Source organism: Eurytemora carolleeae, unplaced genomic scaffold, assembly GCF_000591075.1.
Source record: "Eurytemora carolleeae unplaced genomic scaffold, Eaff_2.0 scaffold707, whole genome shotgun sequence".
Classification (NCBI taxonomy): Eukaryota; Metazoa; Arthropoda; class Copepoda; order Calanoida; family Temoridae; genus Eurytemora; species Eurytemora carolleeae.
The window spans coordinates 54,020-78,375 of record NW_019396599.1 but is presented as its reverse complement, the minus strand read 5'-3'; the positions used below and the strand labels follow the sequence as shown (position 1 = coordinate 78,375).

Here is a 24,356-nt window from a genome sequence, read left to right as displayed (position 1 = left end):
TTGCCTTTACTTCACTTTAAAAGTTGAAGGGTGAAGAACTAAAATATAGAGAATGGTGAAAAATATTGTATGCCTGCAGTTATTATTTTAAAATTGATCTCCAAGTAAAATATATTTGAATTAAAGAAGTTTTTAACGAAATGACATGCAAAAAGTCTTTTTATATTTTTGAAATTTCTTGTCTTTATTTAAGAAAAACGAAATTATAGTGAATTGCAAGAAAAAACAGGATTGATATTTAGACATATAATTTAATGTTGTTGAGGTTTTCATCAATTATTGATTAAATATAATATCCGTTGAATGGTTGCAGATTGATTGTAAAAGTATGTTTGATCAATAATCGTATGAAACAAGATACAGTATTCAGTAAGTTGTTAAAGACACATAGTGAATATAGAAATCAATTATTTATTTTAAAGGGACTGACAACGTAATTAAGTACACTGATTTAAATTTAGCTACGCATCGTAGTGCCAGTAACTTTTCCTTGAAAGGGATAGCACATTCCATTGCATTACATTTTGTGATAAGCTCCGCTCCTTTGAAAATAGATTTTTATCAGTGTACTACTCTCAATTTTACTATAACAGCTTTTTTGCTTGAAATTCAGATATGTCAACGACGCGAATCGATTATTCCAAGCGATCATGTATTATATAATTAATGTAAAATTAGTAATGAGCGGAATAAAGACAACATTCAAAAACACCAAATCACATAATAATTATTTTTTTAATTTTCACCAACTTTTATATCAAAAATGATTTTCAATCTCCATCTGTTCGGTTTCTCCGGCCCTAGCCCTATGCACATTCCAATGAAAAAGTAGAAAGCTTGAAGTCTAATTTTTTCTTTTAATGATAAAATGTCGCCAAGGATTGTGCAATTGAACTGCACTGGAAGAAACGCATTTTAAGAAATATTTCTAGAAGCAACTGTGCAGTCCTATTTTAAGAAATTCCAAGACAACAGATTTTGATAATAACTGTTGTTTTTCAGAAAATGGCTTCATTAGGAAAATACCCTGCCATTTGTGAAGGGATCCAGGACCTAAGTGACAAAAACAAGAATGTAAGAAAGTCTGCACTTATTCGCCTTCAAAAGGACGTTTTTGACAATAAAGAACATCTTAAAAACGAGACAAAAGAGTTTTTGGATTCTAACTTTTTCTCCAAAATCGTTGCTCGTCTAGGAGATGAGAATGAACGTATCCGTGAGATATCGGCCGGTTTTATTCTTCAGCTGCTGGACGATTTCAAGGATTATTTGCTGGACACATTCTTCTTCAATACAATACAAATCATATTTGATCGATTTTCAGAAGGAATTATTCAAATCACAATTATTTGCTAAATATTTTTTTATGACATTCAAATACTTTTTAAAAATTCATTGCAGATTTGTTGTTTGAACCTAGGCGGAACTTTTTTCTTCCAAGGATTTTTTTTCCGGTTATAACTGTAGCGTTACATCCAGACCGGGGTAATATTTGGCCCGGATGCAATACAAAGACGACATTAGCAAACAAACACATTTAAAATTTTAGTCTGCAAAAGAGTGGACAACATGCTTAAATATAAATGTACATAATGTGTGTGCTTCTAGTTTTTAATTGCATGGCCTACCAAACAAAAAATTGTAACAATTTCAATAACAATGATAATGTGGATGCTTTGGGTTCGTCAAAGTAAACAATTTTTGGACCCCCCCCCCCGTTCTATCAATTTTGTACATAACCAGCGGTAATTTCCTAATATACAATTTTTGACCCCCTTCCCCTCCTATCAATTTTGTACTTGGAATTCACATGTAACACTCACCTGGACCAAATATAACGCCCGGGCCTTATTTAACGTGACACCGGTGTATTTTATTTGTGAATCTGTTCATCTCTGCGTTCTAACGTTTCATCACAATGTTATGAGTTATGACATTAAAATCAATTTTCTTCTTTTGCCGATTTTGGTTTAATTTATTTAATATTCAATAAATTATCTTTGTCTCGACTTAATATGGATAATTTGAAGGGAAGAAGACATTTGAGAAAAAATATTTTTTTGCGTTTTCCCGCTTTAATAATACATTTTAAAACTTAATTGCATCTATTTATGTTATTGTTAACTAATCGTGTTAAATGTTTAAATATTGCGTTTTATGTTTATCATTGTGTTGAAATGGTGAAGAATTTATGGGGAGATGAAAAGAAACAGGACACCGGATTAGATGAAATATTTTAAATGTCGTCCTATAGGTGTTTCTCATTAACTTTCTTCTTTGGTCATCAAACAAACATTTATTTTTATTTTTGCCTCCTAAGTGTTACGGCCAAAAGTATGTAGGAAAGGGTTACCCACAAATATGAGACTTCAAAGACGACTGTGCGAAATTTCTTAATCCCTGTTTTCTAAAAAGAAAGGTCCTATAAATGCTTGTGTTTTCAACCTTTTGCTTATTTGCTAAATTATTTAGTTGACATATTTAAGACTATATACAACCCTCAAAACTTCAGATTTAAATATGAGGTCTACTTTTTGGACACCGATTTTTCTTATAAATTTGACTCAGAATCATTTCAATATTTAAAATTTCTTGCATAAAAAAGTTTTAAAATTGATTTTAGTTTAATCTTTGATTTTACGATGCAACATCAATTGGACAAAAAGTGAGTCTACTGTTTAAGGGAAGGGATCCCTTTCTTTCGAAAGAGGGGAAACACATATTTTTTGGACGACCTCTCCTATAACCCCCTTGATCATAATTCTGATGAAAATTTGGATTAATTACAAACCAGGAGAAGAGACTGAACCCTCGGAAGAAGTTAGGCTGGAAATGATGAGAATTATAGCCGCCATTTTAACAGATTCTCCAAACCAAACCAAGTCAAATAGAAGTGAACTATTTAGAATAATTCAATATGGCTTCGCTGACAAATACCACGAGGTAAAAAGGAATTTTAATGAGATTCATAAAGAGATTTATCAGGAGATGGGTCTTGGGGGAGGGGGGTAGACTTTGAATACAAAGTTCAGAGGTGAACATTGTACAATGTACAATTTAAAAAAAATTTAAGACTGAAGGGAAAGATTGCTCATAAGACTTAAAATTTCAAGCGTAGCTATTAACATTTTTTGTTTTATTTCTTTCTTTTAAAATCATTTTTTTCCCAAAAAGCTAAATTTAGTCTTTTTTTTAAGAGAAAGGAAATTGATTTATCAAGAAAACACATAGTTTTGTGATGATATGACAAAAGTAAGATTTTTTAAAGAATCAAATTAGTTATTTTTGAATCAATAAAATATTGCTGTTAGTCTGTTAAGATTCAAAGATCTTAAACCTTTAAAATAATAAAACAAAGTGCAGGTAAACATGGGTGACAAACTTCATGAATGATTTCAAATTACAAAAAAAAATCACAATTAACAATAAAGACGATAAAATTTAGATAATTCCTTTGACCAACTGATGAATAAATACTGGGACTGTAATCGAAGTTATCTCGCATTAATTAGATTAACAACGATATTCTTTTTAGCTTCATATAGATAATTATACTGAAGACGCTTTTGTCGTTTTCTTTATCTGGAAAAGTGTTTAATTCTGACAATTTCTTTCTTTTTCACCTGTTTACTGAAACCATGCCCAACTGAAGATAATCAAGATTTAGCCAGAAAAACAAAAATATCTCATCAATCTTTGATACTCTAGTGAGTCGGACATGCCATGCTATAATTAGAAGAGTCACTTGAAATTACTTCTTCTGTTCCTTTAAGTCTGTATCCACCCTAGGTGAAGATCCTAAGCTGTGAGTGCCTGATATCCATGTGCAAAGTTGAACAGAGTTTACTGAAGGAAAAATGGGAACTATTGGTTCCATCTATATCCAGGTTAGAAAATATAAAATTAAAACTGGAATGATTGTCGTCTTCGTTGAAATTTACAGATGTTTTATGATAATGCTCGAGAAAATTTTGTAAAATTAATATTTTTGGGCACGTTCCAAAACCCATTCGTTCCTTGTATGTTGCTATATGATCGTTCTAATTTCTAAAAGAACTGTGTTCCTTAGATTCTTCGAACAATGTGGTCGTCAAAAGAAAATCCTGTCTGTTCATTGATAAAACGATCGTTCCCCGTTAGCAGCGCCCACCTACATTAATTGTACTATAATACCATTTTGTATTGAATTTTAACTGAAGCCTGTATACAGGGTTTGCCCTCTTCAATACGACTAAAAACATCAAGGGTTAAAATAATCAAACATTTTCGAGGATTCACATCAAGGAATATGTGATGAAGTGGTGGTGGTGGTGGTGGGGGAAGCTGCATCCATGAGGGTTGGGGAGGGGTGAACGCTTTAAAGGGACTGTCGGCGTACTATTAAGTAACCCTATATATAAAAGACGGGCGTATCTGATTCACAAAAGTGCCAGGGTAAATGCATTAAAGCGTGGGTTCTCTATGCAGCAGAGACAAAAAAGAAAGTTGTCAGAATTTATCCCTTTTCCACATGGATATAAAAGTTTGTGAATCAGGCATGCAATTCTAAAAATAGGGGCCTCTTGAAATTATTTCGACAGTCCCTTTAAAGGTCAAAAATACATTTTTCTAAAACTTTTTTTTTGTATAAAATCCATGATTTTTATTAAAAATGTTTTCTTTTCTTTTAAGGAATATTGTTCATCAGCAGTTTAAAGTGCGGGGTAGCAGCGTAGAATCTATTGGACACTTAGGTAAGGTTTTAAGAGAGAAGACGACATTATAGTAAAAGTAAAAAACTAGGCGTTGAAATAAGAATATCAATTTCTCTGGACGTTTTTGAACATTAGAAATAAAAATTATTTAAATTTAACTCGGAATCCACCCCATTCTTAAAGTTTCATGATCTGAGCCGGTACAACATGTACTGACATTCAGTAGTTTATACTGTCCAGTCTGGACTACCCTGTGTAGAGTCGAACCAAACGTGTTATGCAACAAAGCTTGGCAAGATCACAGTGAGTCATGTCTATTTCTTTACGATATTTGTTATTCGTGAACGCTTTCTTTATTAAATATTTTTAGTGAATACAGTTGGTGGCCTAGCATTAGAAAATACAGTGGTTCTCATTGCTCAGCGGGTTTTTGATCCAAATCCACAAGTCAGGAAAAAGGTAATAAAATAGAATTTAAATTATTTGTCATGAAAGTCATGGTTATAAATGATAAGAGTTAAATAAAATAATTTAAAAAATTCAAGAATTTGTTTGTTGTCTAAAATTATTCCCTGCAGACCCACTGCAGTAGAACCATAACCTATACTACAGGGTGTCCCAAAAAACATGGGAATTCAGTGACGAATTCGATATCGTCTTTGTTATGAATTGGCATTGTAATACCTAATTTCAACAGCCATAATATTATTATGTCTTCTAGAATTTATTTTATGAAAAGTGTAAAAGACTGTAAAGGATTGTCTATAATGTCTCCGCAAGATGAACAGTGGAGACGGACAAGTTTACTCTGTTTGTATACTGCAATTTTCTTGTATTACTAAGTACAACCGTATGCAGTCAAAACATAAACAAACAAAATGTGAACATAGCAGACGAAACTTTTACAGATAACAGCTTTCTCAGTAGGTATCACTATACTAAATCAAAGAATTAGTTGAAAAGACGATATCAAATTCGTCATTGAATTCCCATGTTTATTGGGACACCCTGTATACTGCGCTAATGTAACCCTGCACATACATGATAACCCACAAAGGAATGAGAGTTCTGAGACGACTGTACGGAATTTGTTCAGTCTTGTTTATAGTTTATAGATTGCATTCAAGACAGAATTGACTAAATTAAAGCTTAACCTTAAATCATCACATTTAAAGAGTTTCAGGTCATCATTTAATTAAGTATCATGCTCCGAAGCATGACAATTTCAAGATTTTCTTTGACGTCTTGGAAAAAATTCACTGCGGCATTCGATCGTAAATAAAATGAAAACAAATTCGTGAAACAATAATCACATATCTTAAAAAGTTGCATGCCTTTGTTGTCTTATCAAAACCATTGGAATTCTTCGAAAAATATAGAATATTTCTTTATTTTTTTTTCAATTCAAATGGAAATAAAATTTGAATAAATTTTTACTTTAATTCTGGTTTAAAGAGAAGCTTATATCTAAAAATAACCTTTGCATCAAAACAAGTACAGAAATCTTTGATAAAAATACCTATAACACTATTATTTTGGTTCGCCGAGTGTTAAAAGTTTTTGGACAGTAACATTTTCTTTATCAAGAAGGTTCATAAATTTAAAAAAAAAAAATTTATTTTTGGGAACAAAAATTTCGGTTTTGAAAAACAAATTTGAATATATTTTAGCCTATATGTTACCCCCGGGGTACTCAAGGCTTTCCTTAAAAAAATTGTCAACTCATTCGGTCCAGCCGTTTAGCCAGCTATAGCTATCATGTAAATATATGTATATAAATGAGCGAAGAGCTTTCTTATATAGATAGTTTTAAAGCAAATTGTTTGATAAATCAACTAAGTTCAATGGGTAGTTAAAAAATTTACGTTTATTGTACGATGTTTAATTGAAGATTAATCGATGGTTAATCCATGGTTAATCGATGGTTAATCGATGGTTAATTGATGGTTAATCGATGGTTAGATGGTTCATTGATAGTTAAAATGAAAATTTAAAATTTCTTTCTATTCCGCAGTTTCATGGGTCTCATCATGTCTCATTTAGAAAAAAAAACCTTCTTTAGGTTCTAAAGTAAGAACCAGCAAATTGAAGAATAGGAAGACGACATTATAGCAATATAGTGTATTTAATGTTGTTACAAAGCAAATAGTTTTACTAGAAACTTATTAAATCACTAATTTAGTGAAATGGTTCTGCTTACACTGCACAATTACTGTTTCTCATGCTCATTAGACTTTTATAAGTTATAACTTGAAAGTCGTCTTCCTAGTTCAGAGTTTTCTGGTTATCGTTCTTTTACGAATATTATTTGGAATGGTACATAGCTTCCTTTAAAATGATTTCTACAGCTCTATAAATGTTTAGATATTCATATTTCTACAAAATTGTTCCACTCCTTATCACCTTTTTGGAGGATTCAATAACTGAGGTAATTATACTTTATTTCAAATTCATGTTGTAACACAGTGGTCAGCGTTTATATCAATAAAATAAAGACGAGTTTTATATTTAAATTTTGATTTTCAGCAAGCACTTTTTTCCAAATACAAGTTTACAATTAAACATTAAGAGAACAAAATCAGTTGCCAGCTTTTCTTTGTTTACATTTTTATGTTTATCCAAGCTATTGGAAAGCTTGGCAGAAATCAAAATTAAAATAGAAAGTCGCCTTCATTGTATTAATTTGGACGACGACGACTGTATTTAAATTTAGACTTTTAACAAGCTTCAACAAAGAGAAGCTGTTACTTGACAGCTTCTCTTTGTTTCCTTGGCTATGTACAGTGATTATATCAATACAATGAAGACAACTTATTCATTTAAGTTTTGATTGTTAACGAGCTTTTTCCGAATTACAAGTTTACAAGTAATCAAACAGAATCTTTTTTAATTGATAGCTTCTCTTGACTTCTATGTTTATATGTATCCGTGCACTGTTTAACAGCTTTATATAATTCAAAACTTAAATCGAAAGTCGTCTTCATTATATTTATATATATACGACGACGACTGTAATAAATTTTCTTCTAATTGTTATTTATCATAGCATGCTTTTTTAACATTTTGAATGAGAGTTTTTAACATGTTATCGATTAGTATGAAAGGAAGACGACTTTCCAAACCTTTAAAATAAAATCTAAAATGAGTAGGTGAAGACGACAGCTCATGAACTATGGGTGCTGGGAGGGGAGAAATGGTTACAAGAAAACAAGATGTCAGATAAACAACTAAAGGTAAGATATTGAAACCTTAATACAGGGATGTTCTAAATAACTCGGAAAAATATTAATTGATTGATAACTTCAAAGTCGTCTTTGACCTGAGAAAAAGCTTGCCGCATAGGTAACTTGATTTTAGCAATATTGTTTTTATGAAGCAAAAATCACAAAAAAGCTCTTATTCTGCCATTTCCAGAATTCGTATCTGTCATAATTTTATGCTCTCAAAAATACCAGAGATAATAAGAATTTGGTTTGAATTTAATTTTGGACGAAATAATTCATACCTACGGTATTTGTGAAAGCACAAAAATGGCATATCGCATTTTGGCAATGGACTTTTATGTAATTATTGTTCTCTAATAATGTATTTCTAAATCAGGTTACCAATTTGCCGAATGCCGCAAACTATTTGTGAGGGTCAAAGGCGACTTTGCAGTTAATGTTATTAATCAATTTTTATTATTCCGGGTTATTTAGAACATCACTGTATATAAATGGTAAAGTATGGTTTAAAAAAAGGTCGACTTTTTACTGCAGGGTGTCCAAATAAGCATGGGAATTCAGTGACGAATTCCAATTCGATATCGTCTTTTAAATAATTCTTTGATTTTGTATAGTGATACCTACTGAGAAAGCTGTAATCTGGAAGAGTTTCGTCTGCTATGTTCATGGCTATGTTCACATTTTGTTTGTTTATGTTTTGACTGCATATAGTGTTGTACTCAGTAAAACAAGAAAATTCCAGTATACAAACAGAGTAAACTTGTCCGTCTACACTGTTCATCTTGCGGAGGCATTATAGACACATATTAACACTCTTTTGACCTTTTCATAAAATAAACTTTAGCAGACATAATAATATTATGGCTTTTGAAATTATATTACACTATAACAATGCTAATTCATAACAAAGACGATATCGAATTCGTCATTGAATTCCCATGTTTTTTGGGACACCCTGTACACAGTTGCAGTACACACAATGCTGGGGGATTGGTGTTTTTTTTAGATATGCATCCAAATTATTACAAAGCCATTCATAGAAAAAAAATATGATAGCTAGTTAAAACTATAAAAAAAACTTTAAATTCATTTGAATAAGAAACTAAACTTTTCTAAATAAGCGTTTTTAGTTTAAAACCTTGATCTAATATTAGTCGTTGAATTCTAGATAAATTCTTTTTCAAAGTTAAAATCCCAATATTTTAGGATGAATTAGATTTTTTGACAAGTTTCCCAGACCATTATCCGCCTAATATCATCCGCCCTTCATTAGGTAAGTATCCGCCTAATATCCTCTATTCATTAGGTAAATATTCGCCTTAAATCCGCCCATCATTAGGTAAATATCCGCCTAATGTCATCCACCCTTTAATTAGATAAATATTCGCCTCAAATCCGCTCTTCATTAGGTTAATATCAGTCTCGCATCATTCGCCCCTCATTAGGTAAATATCCGCCTCAAACCATCCCCCCTTTATTAGGTAAATATCTGGCATTTCAATTCATTCCGATTGAATAATGCTATTTTTTGTAGCATTTTCCCTCATCCTAATTTTTTGTAGCATTATTCCTCATCCTCATTTTTTTGTAGCATTTTTCCTCGTCATAATTATTTTTTGACGTATTTTTCCTCATCACAATTATTTTTTTTGTTGCATTTTTCCTCATCATATATATTTTTTATAGCATTTTTCCTCGTCATAAATATTTTTTTTGCATTTTCCTCATTATAAATATTTTTTGTAGCATTTTTCCTCATCATAAAAAATTTTTTTGTAGCATTTTTCCTCGTCATAATTATTTTTTGTAGCATTTTTCCTCGTAATAATATTTTTTTTGTAGCATTTTTCACCCTTTATAATTATTTTTTGTAAGAATCATCCGCCGCACGCACCTAAAAACGTTGCCGTGGATTCGGTCTTTGACCCGTTGTCTTCCAGGGAAAATGTGTTGAGAAACATATTTTTTTTGGTGGGGGGATATTGAAAAAAGAGAGGGCCGGGATCAATTATTACTTTTATAAAGAGGAGAGTAGAATATATAATCCTCGGACACAACTTTAAAAAATATTTATCTTTAGAAAGATAAATATATAGATAGTTCAAAGGGAAGAAAGAATGAATTGTATATATGGAATACAATGGCCGGCGTTTTATCAATACAATGAAAACGACTTAATTTCTATTATATGATTTTTTTCAAAATAAAAGTTTACAGCTGCACACAAAGAGAAGCTGTAAATTAACACCCCCTTTTTGTTTCCATGTTTATGTGTATCCATGCTTTCTTCTTTGTATTGACATTACGACGACGACTTTACAACAAATGGATGTTAAAGGGGAGGAATATGACGTGGAAGCAAAACAAATGATGGGTGACAGGATGACGGAAAGTGAATAGAAATAGGGAAAGGGATATTCTCTTGTTATTAGGTTTTTTATTTTATAATTTTTGCATTGTTCAGGATGCAGGAAATTGGTCTCTAGAACTCAGCATATGGTTTACCCTTGTATACGGTAGGTTTACTCTTGTATATGGTAGGTTTACTCTTATATATGGTAGGTTTACTCTTGTATACGGTAGGTTTACTCTTGTATACGGTAGGTTTACTCTTGTATACGGTAGGTTTACGCATGTATACGCCAGGTTTACGCATGTATACGCTAGGTTTACGCATGTATACGCTAGGTTTACGCCTGTTTACGGCATGTTTACTATTGTATACGGTAGGTTTTCTCTAGTATACGGTAGGTTTCCTCTTGTATATGGTAGGTTTACTCTTGTATACGGTAGGTTTACGCCTGATTACGTTAGGTTTACTCTTGTATACGGTAGGTTTACTCTTGTATAAAGTAGGTTTTCCCTTGTATAGGGTAGGTTTACTCATTTATTCTGTAGGTTTACTCTTGTATCTGGTAGGTTTACTCTTGTATACGGTAGGTTCACCCTTGTATACGGTAGGTTTACTCTTGTATACGGTAGGTTTACTCTTGTATACGGTAGGTTTACTCTTGTATACGTTAGGTTTGCTCTTGTATTCAGTAGGTTTACTCTTGTATACGGTAGGTTTGCTCTTGTATACTGTAGGTTTACTCTTGTATACGGTAGGTTTACTCATTTATACTGTAGGTTTACTCTTGTATCTGGTAGGTTTACTCTTGTATACTGTAGGTTTACTCTTGTTTAAGGTAGTCCTATTGAGTGTCTGCTTTATTAACCCGATGTCCGGGTATTACAGTAAAAGTTGACCCAGCTCGGAAATTCAAATGTACTATGGCTGCCCGTGTCGCCTACCACTGTAATACAGCTTTTTCAGGCCCAGGGTCATTAATATTGCTGAAATCATAGTTTTTGAAAAGCTAGACCTTTGATATCATGGTTTGAATTAATTTGAATTTGAAAGTATTAAAGATTAGATTAATCTAATATATATTAATAAAATGTTTCTAGGAATTCTCATAAATGACATAGTATCTTCTCTATTGATGAAAATATATCTTTACATAATTTATAAGACAATTTTAAAGATTTTAATTCAAAAAAGATCAATTTAACATATATTTATAAATCCATAACTATGTATATTTTGCTTTTGTTTTATCATAATATTGTACCATTTTACGCGTTTTGTCTACGAAATAAATCTATAATAATAATAATTATTCAAAAATAGCTAAAATGGACCATAAAAAATAATATGTAAAATTTCATTTTGAAATGGTATAAAGTTATAAAACCGATTGTGATTATAAAACTTTCTCTGTGCTTCAAAAAAGTATGAAATTGTTGTTTTTTGTCAAAGAATTTGAAGTTTCAAAAATCAAATGTATTTATCTCATTTTTAGATTTGTTGGGTTGTTTGTAAACATCTAAACGACTGAACCGATTGACACCCTTTTAGTGCCCTGAACGTATATTATGAAAACTCTTTCCTTATGACAAAATTGATACTTATATTTTACAACCTCTTCTTATTATGCAACCTTTTTTTCTTATATTTGCTATTTCTTAGTAGAACAAATATATAGCATTCCGCGTTGCAAATATTCATATACTAGGCTTTTAGGATGCTTCGGCCTTATATTTTCAGGACTAATTTTTTTTACAAAAGTCTTTAAGTCTTTTTACAAAAGACTATTCTTTTTGACTCAAAGAAGTTCGTAGTAAGATTTCGATTCTACTGGAGACCACCGGAGGGATTTTATTTTCACTGGAGGGGTTTCAAAAAATGCTTTATACAATTTAAAACTTTACGCAGGGTGNTTTATATTTATTTATAGTTTATATTTTGTGAAAATTAAGAGAGAAAAAAGGTGCCGAATATATAATTATAATATAAAATCATTTTTTGAAGTTTTGAAAAATGTTTTTTTTTTATATTTTGATATGTTAAGGAATGATTTACGAGACTGGCAAGATGAAACTAGGATTAAGGTACATTAGTTCTAAATACAGAAAACCAGCCAATTTCTAGATTTGTCATTTATTTTTCATTTTAATTCATTTATTTAAGTAAAAGTAAACTGTTGAACGATTTCCTTATTCAAGATTTTTTTATTCTCATTTAATAAACACTCTAAATAATGCCCAAAATACTAAAAGAATAAGGTTGAATAGACAATCATTATTTTGTAATATTAAATATTTGGTTTCTAGGCAGCTCAACTACTCTACGTAATATCAAATATTTGGTTTCTAGGCAGCTCAACTACTCTACGTAATATTAAATATTTGGTTTCTAGGCAGCTCAACTACTCTACGTAATATCAAATGTTTGGTTTCTAGGCAGCTCAACTACTCTACGTAATATTAAATATTTGGTTTCTAGGCAGATCAACTACTCTGCGTAATATTAAATATTTGGTTTCTAGGCAGCTCTACTACTCTACGTAATATTAAATGTTTGGTTTCTAGGCAGCTCAACTACTCTACGTAATATTAAATATTTGGTTTCTAGGCAGCTCAACTACTCTACGTAATATTAAATATTTGGTTTCTAGGCAGCTCAACTACTCTACGTAATGATTCACCATGCTGAAAATGAGGTATAGTGCAGGTTTTATACAAATTTAGTAATAATTGCTGTATAGTCAGTTAGTCAGCTACACGTTCTGTCGTATTAGATGAGTTTTTACCATTGAAAGATGATGTTGAAAGTTTCAAGACTACATTCAAGATTGCAAGTAGTCCAATTGATATAGCATCGAAATGGAATCTTTTAAATGTCGTCTTTTATCGCTCAACAGCTTCTTGGTAATTTATTTATAGCTGAACATTTTTTTTTATTTTAAACATGGGTTTTCTTTCAAAGTGACCTGCGGATTTTAGTAAAGAGACGATGGAGGAAATTGTGAGAATTTATTCCTTTCAAGTTAGAAAAACGACTATATGTAAGCTTTCTTATAATAATTATACTCAGACATGCAACTCAATGAATTAAAGGTGACTAGAAACAATGTTAGACACATACTTTTAGGAAATAAAAAAAAAAGTTTTAGGAAATAAAAATTTACATTTTCATTTCTTTTGTCCAGGTTCTAATGCATGCCGACAAGGTGTTGGAGTGTATAACAACGTGCTTAAAAGATGAAAATAAGGACGTATGTATAAAATTTAGTTGCTCAGAAATTAAAAGTTTTTTGTAAACGCTAATCAATGCAGTGCTAACAACTTTAAATTATAAATATTTCTAGTTCATCTTTACTTTCCAAATTGGGTGAGATATTAGAAAATTAAGAAACTAATAAAAATGATTCAACGGCATTAAGTCTTTGTTTCAATATCTGGTTTTTTAATTCCTGTATCTTTGCAACCCAAAGTCGCAGGCCAGATATTTCAAACCATGAAGAAGTTAGGTCAACTAATCAAAGTTTGAGTTCGCATGGCATAGACTCAATTTCTTTTACAAATTTTATAAAATTAGAAATGAATTACATTTGAGATAAATGTGCATACTAATATTATTTTGCACAAATGAATTGCAAGTCTTCCAAATATTACTTTATCTTGGAGTTCCTTTTTTCAATCTTTTGCTGATTGTTAATTGGATATCAAGTTCCAATTATGTAAAGAAAACATGAAGTACGAAAAAAGACTATAAAAAAGAAATTTCTTTACGATATTATACACTTAGATCATGGCGAGGGTAGGAAGGCCAGACACAACAATTTCTAGTCCGAGCCACATTCTCCTCATTTTCTCGTCCAAGTCACCTCAAAATCCTCGTCCTTCCAATATTATTTTTCTTAAGTGTCTAATCCTCCAAGATAAAACTTTTTTTGTGAAGCATCGGGCCAAGTCAATGAATAAAATATTGAATTTTTGTAAATCGAAAAAATAGTTTCATTTATGTTTTGAGTTCAATGTCCTTGAAAATGTTCCCCTTTTTTACGCTCATTTCCAGATATTCCTGGTGTAGAAGGATGCAAATACTTCTGGGTTAAAAGAACGATTTAATCTTTTTTTGTTAATTATAGCGAAAACCACAGAATTTTTCCAGGTGGTTCCATGGGGAAAATGATAGCTCTTTAAGCAGCCATTTTTATTTCGTGGAATTTTCTGTTTAAGTTGAGTCGGGATTTTGTTCCGGGTAAAAATTCGTCATCTTTAGTCACAAACTGGGACTGGGTAACGTACACATAAGTTGTCATAAAAAATTTGTGCCCGATCGGTTCAGCCGTCTTGACGTTTTTTTGGATACAAACAGACTGACAATCGAAATCTCACTTTGTATTTTTTATATCACCAATTGATTCTCATAGTTTGAAAACTGTAATTCAAGAAAAAGATATTTCAAATATTTGTACTTTGTATTGCCCTGTAAATTGTCGTCTCAAAATTCGAATTAACTAGGAAACCTTTCTCCCCAGGTGAATGAGTATGGTGTGTTGACCGGCAAAATGCTTGGATTCATGATAGAACCTAACATCTGGACACCCCTTGTACTACAGAGTGTACATGAATCCCCTACCGCACCTCATGTACAAGGTATAATCTGGGCACCCCTTGTACGTACTGCAGAATGTACAAAAATCCCCTACTACACCTCATGTACACGGTATAATCTGGACACCCCTTGAACTTCAGAGTGTACAAGAATCCTCTATTGCACCTCTTGAACAAGGTATTATCTTGACACCCCTTTTACTTCAGAGTGAAAATGAACCCTCTACTGCACCTCATGTACAGGGTATAATCTGTACACCCCTTGAACTGCAGAGTGTTCAAGATTCCCCTACTGCACCTCATGTACAAGGTATAATCTATACACACCCTGAACTGCGGAGTGTACAAGAATCCCCTGCTGCACCTCATGTACAAGGTATAATCTGGACACCCCTTGAGCTGCAGAGTGTACAAGAATAGAATCCCTTACTTCACCTAATGTACAAGGTATAATCTTTACACCCCTTGAACTTAGAGTGTACATTAACCCTCTACTGCACCTCATGTACAAGGTATAATCTGGACACCTCTCGTACTACAGAGTATACACAAACCCTCAACTGCACCTCATGTACAAGGTATAATCTGAACACCCCTTGAACTTCAGAGTGTACATGTTTCCTCTAATGTACACTTCTATAACCTCGTTGTGTAGACTAGATATATCTTCTTATTCTAAACGGAAAGACCATAACAAAATTGTACAGATAGAAGAGCAAAAAACGGCCATAAATGTCAAATTGAACCCCCCCCCCCCCCCCTCCCAGCATTATTCTAAGTCGTGTTTTAATTGTTTTGTTTAATAGGACACTTTTTATACAATAGGACATACTTTATACAATAGGACGCACTTTATACAATAGGCCGCACTTTATACAATAGAACACACTTTATACAATAGGACACACTTTATACAATAGGACGCACTTTATACAATAGGACACACTTTATGCAATATAACACACTTTATACAATAGGACACACTTTATACTATAGGACACACTTTATACAATAGGACACACTTTATACAATAGAACACACTTTATACTATAGGACACATTTTATACAATAGGACACCTTTATACAATAGGACACACTTTATAATGCATTATATCAAATGTAAACTTTGAGTAATTTTCAAATGTCTTTTATATTTCAGTAATCTGTAGTCTTGTTTCTGGATCAAAGAGGGAAGCTTTAAGACCCTGTCTTGAGGATATATGTTTCAGGTACTTAAAGAAAGCTCAAATTAGCGAAATGTCGTCTTCATTGTCTGCTTTTTCGTTCATTGGAAATACTCACCCCGGATTAACCAGAGTGAGCAGCATTCGGTTTCTTCTATTTGAAATTAAACGTATTTTGGTTTATAATTCAACAATCTTTTACCTTACAGATTTGTTTATCTTATACTTTTTCATTCAAAGTGCATATGCGCGACAAAAAAGTATTCAAGAAAAAAGGCTAAAAAATTATGTTTAATGGGTCAAATTTTGATCGAAAGTCACAGCTTTCTGGAATATTGACAGAACCGTTAAATCCACGTATACTGCATAGGGATTTTGTATTAAGTAACCGCGTTTCAGTTCTAAAACTGTGCTCTGAGTTTAGAATTATTTGGAAGTAAAGGTCACTCTGAGATAAAAAACTTATATAATGATTATATTGATTAGATTGTAACTTGATATTTTATCTACAGAGCGTCCCATATTATATTAGATTATCTCCAATCTTTAACGTAAAAATACGCACATAATACTCGAAAAATCTAGCATTTTCTGCAAGAAAAATTTTCTATTATACAGAGGTTGTATTTCGATTTATTACTGAAGAATACAGAGGTTGTATCTCGATTGATAGATACTTGAGAATACAGAAGGAATTATACCTGGATTGGTACAGACTTAAAAGAAACTATTGGAGTAAGGCATTTGTTACATGTGTAAGTATTTAACAGCTTGCTCTAGCAGCTGAGAAGCCGGCCATGGAAAAAAACGGATTTTCTAGTGAGGTATTGTTTAGGTAGTATCAATTACGTAAAATTCCCCTCTGAACCATTTTGTAAACATTATCAATACTTTCAACCGTCAATTACTTGCAAGTTAGTGCAAAACGCATTAATCTTTTTGCATCAATGTTGTTAAAAATGAAATCTTGCAGTTTTTATAGAGAGCCAATATAAAGTTTCTGTAATCTGTAAGCACAGAAGTTAAAGAAAATGGTAATAATAATAATAATTATGATAATTTATAATCTTTTATGAGATCTAGGTTTGTGATCAAGACCATGTCAAGAAAATTTCCGTGGCTTTTCCAAATTCTCCAATCAAAATATGAGGCAAATCGGTCACAGGGTGTATGAGTTATGATCGGACAAGACGACTGTACGGAGTTAATCTAGTTATTTATCTATAGTTAATAGTTATAATCATACAAATGCAGTTCCCTGTATTTGCAAACTAGATTGTTTCTTCGTCAAATCATTTTACAAATCATTCTACTCCTAGTCTTTTTACGGCTTATTGAATGAAAAGCCTAAAAATGAAAAAAGTTTACAGGAACTCACGGTAACTTTGTATTGCTTATACAACCTTCTGAATTAATGTGGTTAATACGCATAGATATATTCTAATACGCTTAAACTTAATCCCTTGACCAGACACTCCCTTCCTCCCCCAACCGCCCCCCCCCATACCAACTAATGTTATCTAAATTACAGTAGAAAAGGGTGTATCTACGTTTCAAATTAATAATATTACAATTACAGTATTGTGAATAAATATTTAAACATACAAAAATAAATATGGAAATGCACGAATGTTAGAATTTATGTATGGAATCGCTTATCGCAATTTAGTCTCTATAAACAAAAATAACAAAAACATTGTTCTGACAAATATAAACTGAGCTGAGCTGAAAACTTGTTTTATAATGCATTTTTTTTAATCTGTTATGCCTGTTTTCCGCATTTTTAAGAATTTTGATAAAAATTTAAATAAGATGAAAAAACAAATGACTTAAAAGATCCATAAAACCTAGAGAAAAATATATTTCGAACATTGTTCATAATGTTAAAAAAATGGATCTAAAATCAAAATATTTTTTCCTCAAAACTTCTCAAGCCTTAACTGTGTTACCTGCACTTACGTCATAGATTTGACCACTATAGCGGCCTCTCTGTTGGATAAGTTGACCGCGTAGCTGGAGATTTTACCGCTAGCTATATATAAACCAGGAGGTAGAACTAGTATTCATCAGTTTACAGAGACAACCCTGACAATAATCAACATGCAGATCAATATTCTCACTCTTCTCTTCTTTGTAAGTATTAATTCTTAATTCATTATTTACAAAAAATAATTTCTAGAATTCTAATTTATTTTTATTGGCAAAGATATTATTTAATATTATCCGTATTTTTTCTCAGATTTCTCTTAAAAACACTTCCTACAAACCCTGAAACCATTTATACGTGCCTACATCGTAACTATCCAATTTATCTTTAACATTATTCTATATTATTATCTGATTATAGATGGGAACTCTTGTATTGTGGATATCGAGATCAATGTTTGATTCTCTAACTTTTGTTAATCTGCAGATTAATTTCATCTTTTAGTTTTTTCAATATCCCGCAATCGCATGGTGATCTCACTCTAGAGGAATAGCCGAAATTAAGATCATCAAATTTAAAGTGTCCACGATGGATATCAAGATCAAGCGATCAGGATGATTAGTATTCAAATGTTTCCAGCTCAATTTAATTTTCTGATCATTATTTTTTCATAGGTTTTGAGTGTGCTTGGTTTTGGAGTAATGGCTGCTCCGAGTCCAGGATGGGGAGGTGGCCATGGAGGAGGACACCGTGGTGGACATCATGGAGGTCATCATGGAGGCGGACATCATGGTGGAGGACACCACGGAGGCTGGGGAAAATAAATTTCAGCAACCACATCAGCTGAGGACTCAGTGCCAATTTAAATATTATATATTTCATTTTCATGTAATGAAAAATAAATTTCAAATTTCTTTAATATTGTTACTTGTTTTGCATATATTATATTCTCTGAATCAATTATTTTTAGTTTCTTTAAAGTGGCTCTTAAAAAAATGGTTTCCCCACCTCGCATAGTTTAACTGTAATGCTTACCCCACCTCGCAGGAATAATAAAGAAAATCAATGTTTAAATGTCGTCGTCGTATATTTCTGATATTCTCTCGGCCAAGTGTTTGTTCTGTCTGGATGATGTGGGAACTAAGTAAAACTTCTGGAATGATTCACATTTTGGTTAATTTTTATAAGTTAAGTGGGTTTCACTTTTATAGCGAAATTTTAGTTACCATGCAAAGTCGGGTTCCCAACCTAGTGTGAAAACAAATTCTAAAAATATTTTACAATTATGTGTTTTTGCTTTTGACGGTTGTTTGTTCCTACAATACAACCAGAGATGGACAATAATTTGGTTTTATTTCTAAGACTTTTAGCAAAAAGTAAAGAAAGAAAATGTTTATTGTTTAGAATACACAATTTAGAAATTTGTAAACAAATTTTTATGGAACCTTTTAAGTCTAAAAACCCTTAAAACTTAAAAAGAATAAAGTTATTACCCATCAATATACCCACAACAATCCTTTTAATGTCAGAAATATGATAACCTGGTGTCTGTTGATCTTCATGCATATTTAAAAAAAAGGTTAACATCATTTTAAAATGTAAATTGTCAAAAAAAAGTTTTAATGATCATTGGATACAGACAGACATGCAACACAAATTTATATGCTCGAGTAAGATTTCTTCTGGTAATTTTGAAAATTAAACATAAAAAAAGGAATTTTAGACAAATGCATTAAAAAATTAGAAAGTTTTATTTGACTCATCAAACTAAAATAAACTAAAACTAATGATATATATTTCTTTAACAGTATTGAGAAAAATGAATTAGCTGAAACATCCAATATTAGTTTGAAATCATTTATTAGAATACATTAACACAGCCTCTTTGTTTTTTAAACTTTTCCTAGATACATCGTTATTTACTACATCTTTTGGCAGAGTCAAAATTTAGCATAATTCAATAAAAGCACAATACAATTTTGAGAAATAGAAACCCAAAAACAACATTGTAAAACCTCAAAATAATTCAAATTTTTTTAAAACAGCTCAAAAAACATTTTCTATCTCTGCTCTAATGACATTTTTTGAAAATAAATAAATCTAGGGGGTTTAACTTCAAATAAAATAAAAAATTGGAGCTTTTTATGACAGCAAAAATATCTAGGGCATATTTTCATAGAAGAAATAGTAGTTACACATTAAATTAATATTATTTTTTGAATTTTGTGTTTTTTTTGCTAAAAATGTTTCTCATTTTTTCTGATTAAAAAATTAAAATTTTTTTTTCATATTTTAGTTTGTCTGCTTCTGATGTATGTAGACAGCAGGGTGTTGAATACCAGACTGTACTTGTCCAAACAGCTCTACAAATACTCAGGTATACTGGTACATTAAAACTGACGTTGTATATATAGACCTCATGCGACGTTGTATTAACGTTGGCTAGACCTCATGCGACGTTGTTTTGACGTTGGCTAGACCTGCAGGCGGCATTGTACCGACGTTGGCTAGACCTCAGTCAACGTTATATTTACTTTGGTTAGACCTCAGGCGACGTTGTAATGACGTTGGCTAGACCTCAGGCAACATTGTATTAAGGTGGGCTAGACCTCAGGCAAAGTTGTATTAACGTTGGCAAGACCTCAGGCTACATTGTATTGACGTTGGCAAGACCTCAGGCACACATTGTATTGAGGTTGGCTAGACCTCAGGCAACGTTGTATTAACGTTGGCAATACCTCAGGCTACATTGTATTGACGTTGGCTAGACCTCAGGCAACATTGTATTGACGTTGGTTAGACCTCAGGCAACGTTGTATTGACGTTGGCTAGACCTCAGGCAATGTTGTATTAACGTTGGTTAGACCTCAGGCAACATTGTATTGACGTTGGCTAGACCTCAGGCAATGTTGTATTGACGTTGGCTAGACCTCAGGCGATATTGTACTGAAGTTGGCTAGACCTCAGGCAACGTTGTATTAACTGAATTTGGCGAACTCAAGTGATGTTTACTGACATTGGCGAACTCAAGTGTTGTTTACTGACTTTGGAGTACTCAAGTAATGTTTACTGACGTTGGCGAACTCAAGTGATGTTTACTGACGTTGGCGAACTCAAGTGATGTTTACTGACGTTGGAGAACTCAAGTGATGTTTACTGACGTTGGCTAGAGGAGTGGACCATTTTCAGCTTGATTTGGATCCGCTTTGAGAAAAAAAGCCGTATTTAAATATAATAGAATATATAATAATAGATTTTAATTAATTTTTGACTGAAAGTTTTGTTTAATTTGTTCTCCTTTATTTTCTTTCTGCAACTGTAAAATATTTGGAACACCAATATTTTTTCTTATCAAGCTTTTTTAACTATCAAGTTTATTTTTTTAATAATATGAATAAAATGTCAAAAATAAAACATAAAACAATTAAAAATAATTAATTTGCTTGTTCTGAGTCACCATGCATTAGACAAAGGTTAGATTCATGCGATATTACTGGCACAACTTTGTGACTTTGTAGTTTCTCTAGTTTTGATTTTATGCAAAATAATTATATAAGCAAGTTTATTAGGTTTCATATAAAAAATTAAAACTTTTTTGTTGTTTTTAATCGCTGCTCATTAAGACCTGAGTTAAGATTGAAGACGTTTAAGATTTCAATCTTACACGCGAATTACTTTAGTCTGACATGGAGTAGATAATTAATCTTTTAATCTTATAATTTAGAGTGAGCAAAGAAGATTGTGCAGAGAGCTCTGGGGCCCTTTTTAGATTGCTCATCTCTGTAATAGGTAAAAATTGTTGACTTGTCACTGCGGCTAGGACAGGCTTATACAAGTATGGTTGGACATGTTTAGATTAAGCAGAACAATTTGCGAAAGTCAATGGTCTTAAAATAAACATTGGTTAAAGGAATCTTTAGTTAATTTGTCATTTGTTAACTGGACGTTGCCCGATCCTACTTACATACAAGTTATAATCTAAATAATACTAATCACTAGAATCTCCCTGGAAGAGGATGATTCATTTAGTGGCCTAATAATATGTATTTATATAATCGTATATGTGTACTGTAATTCTTTCTCTAGCAGCGTAAAAGTCGGCCTGGTACTTGAACTGAACCTGAGTTTACAGTGTTTTATGAACATAAACACAAATATCAATTCTTAAAACTAATATTTTTCGAGTTTAATACAAGTAGTTTGTAAAAAACTAGTCTTACAGGGTGCCGTGCTTCGCGCACATCTTCTTTTTCTCTTTTTATACATTGTAAAACAAAAACAAACATAAAAAATTTGACTTTTATTGGAAACAATCAAACAAAAAGACAGACAAGCAAAGTTGTTGACCATCAATACAACTTCTAAATTGGATGGATTTTTGATAATATTAATTTTTGCAAACTCTTGAATTGAAAAAAAATTATAAGAATTAGAATCAAAGCCTATTTATAATTTGAATATATTTGAAAAGAGGATTAAACTTATTGTTTGGATTGAATTAAAGAATTACACAGATAAGATGAGATTTAATATTTCAATATTGTTCTAGAATTTTTTATACAAAGTAATTAAACACTTTTTATTTCTGACTAATCCGCTCGTTTTCTCTCTTTTTGGATATCACCACTTTGTTTCGACCAATTATAAATTTCCCTGCTTCTCATACACCGCCCTAAATTTTATACATTTTTAGGATCAAACATCAATCTCAATATCCACAATTCTAAAGATTCAGCTCTTGGTACTTATTTTATAGATTGTCTCAGATTCCGATGGTCTTTTACTCCAATCTGATGAAAATTTGAATTTTTGTACAAAAGAATTTACTTTGCCGCAATTTACTGAAAAGAAGATCGACCGTACGTAACCCTATTTCTTAACAAAACATATGAAGTGGTGTGTCCGATTCCAAACAGTACCCTTTAAACCTTTGGCTGAGCAAGGACGACAGACTTATCCATATCTACGTACAGAAAAACTTGAAAACTTAGTTTGAAAGCTGTTTTGTAAAAGATATGTAAAAATTTACTTTCCAGAAGTCACAAAAAATAAATATTTTCATTTATGTCGAGTCAGCTGTGTCAAATTCACACTGTATGCTACATTTTACCAACATTTAAGAGATGAACACGTGAATTCTCTGCCCTTGATGATCCTTCAAAGGTTGAAAGAGTACCGTTGTAAATTGGACATTCTTCTTTGCATGTAGGGACACTTACGCTAATGAACCCTTTAAAGGGAGTACATTCAAAGAAAATAAAAAATTCAATTTAATAATGAAAACGAAATAATCGATTCTAGCATTGATTTATTGACAAATTTCTTTTGAGAAATGTATTCCTAACCATCCAATTAGATTATTGTATGATTTTTATTTTATTTTTTCGTTGTCGTTATTTAATAATTTTAAAAAACTAATTCTGAAAACGTATCCACCCCCAAAGTAGGAGTTTTGAACGTCGAATTTGCGCTCAAACTCAGGATTTGCATATCTTTAAAAAGTGTTATTTGTCTCAAATGAATCCAAAAGAAGTTTTCCACAACACTGCATACTCAGTTCAACTACCTTACATAGCCAGTCACTCCCTTTAACAAAATCTATTGAATAGAATCATCTATTGAGTGAGTTTAAGTTATTCAGAATTCCTTTAATTAATTCAATAAGAATATTTTTAACAAAAGATATCTCTATAATGATTATCTTTGCTCTTATATCTTTGTATGTTAGTTATAACTGGCCAAACGGCTGGACCGAATGAGCAGAATTTTTCTAGGGAACCCTGGGCGTAACATAGACTAAAACAATTAGATTTTTTTAAATATTTGATTCTTAAAAAATTCAACAGGCAATACCACGCACTTCAGCTAGTTTTTCATAAATTACAAATTTGAAAAAAAAATTTACAAGATAATTATTAATGTGATGAAAGGATGTATCAATGTATCTTAGAGTGTGTTGAAACTAATAATATCCGACTAGCGGGTCAGGAAGTATATATTAATGTATCTTAGAGTGTGTTGAAACTAATAATATCCAACTAGCTGGTCAGGAAGTATATATTAATGTATCTAGGGTGTGCTGAGACTAATAATATCCAACTAGTTGGCTAGGAAGTATATATTAATGTATCTAGGGTGTGCTGAGACTAATAATATCCAACTAGCTGGTCAGGAAATATATATTAATGTATCTATGGTGTGCTGAGACTAATAATATCCAACTAGTTGGCTAGGAAGTATATATTAATGTATCTAGGGTGTGCAGAGACTAATAATATCCGATTAGCTGGCCAGGAAGTATATATTAATGTTTCCAGTGTGTGCAGAGACTAATAATATCCAACTAGCGTGCCAGGAAGTATATATTAATGTATCTAGGGTG

The 24,356-nt window shown here is 31.8% G+C and overlaps 1 protein-coding gene across 1 annotated transcript in view; it reads left to right on the top strand.

Annotated features, from left to right (window-relative positions):
• Positions 1-999: 999 nt before the first annotated feature.
• LOC111706106 (dynein assembly factor 5, axonemal) overlaps positions 1,000-24,356 on the top strand; it is a 29,456-nt gene continuing 6,099 nt past the window's right edge. Inside the window, exons 1-17 of the mRNA XM_023478873.1 lie at positions 1,000-1,327; positions 2,795-2,943; positions 3,790-3,887; positions 4,672-4,733; positions 5,065-5,153; positions 6,757-6,764; positions 7,059-7,122; positions 7,844-7,927; positions 9,125-9,191; positions 10,383-10,434; positions 12,313-12,352; positions 12,919-12,963; positions 13,453-13,518; positions 14,788-14,905; positions 16,023-16,092; positions 20,271-20,351; positions 21,699-21,763. Coding sequence (XP_023334641.1) covers positions 1,006-1,327; positions 2,795-2,943; positions 3,790-3,887; positions 4,672-4,733; positions 5,065-5,153; positions 6,757-6,764; positions 7,059-7,122; positions 7,844-7,927; positions 9,125-9,191; positions 10,383-10,434; positions 12,313-12,352; positions 12,919-12,963; positions 13,453-13,518; positions 14,788-14,905; positions 16,023-16,092; positions 20,271-20,351; positions 21,699-21,763 — 1,480 coding nt within the window. The 5' untranslated portion in view covers positions 1,000-1,005. The remainder of the gene's footprint in view (positions 1,328-2,794; positions 2,944-3,789; positions 3,888-4,671; positions 4,734-5,064; positions 5,154-6,756; positions 6,765-7,058; positions 7,123-7,843; positions 7,928-9,124; positions 9,192-10,382; positions 10,435-12,312; positions 12,353-12,918; positions 12,964-13,452; positions 13,519-14,787; positions 14,906-16,022; positions 16,093-20,270; positions 20,352-21,698; positions 21,764-24,356) is intronic.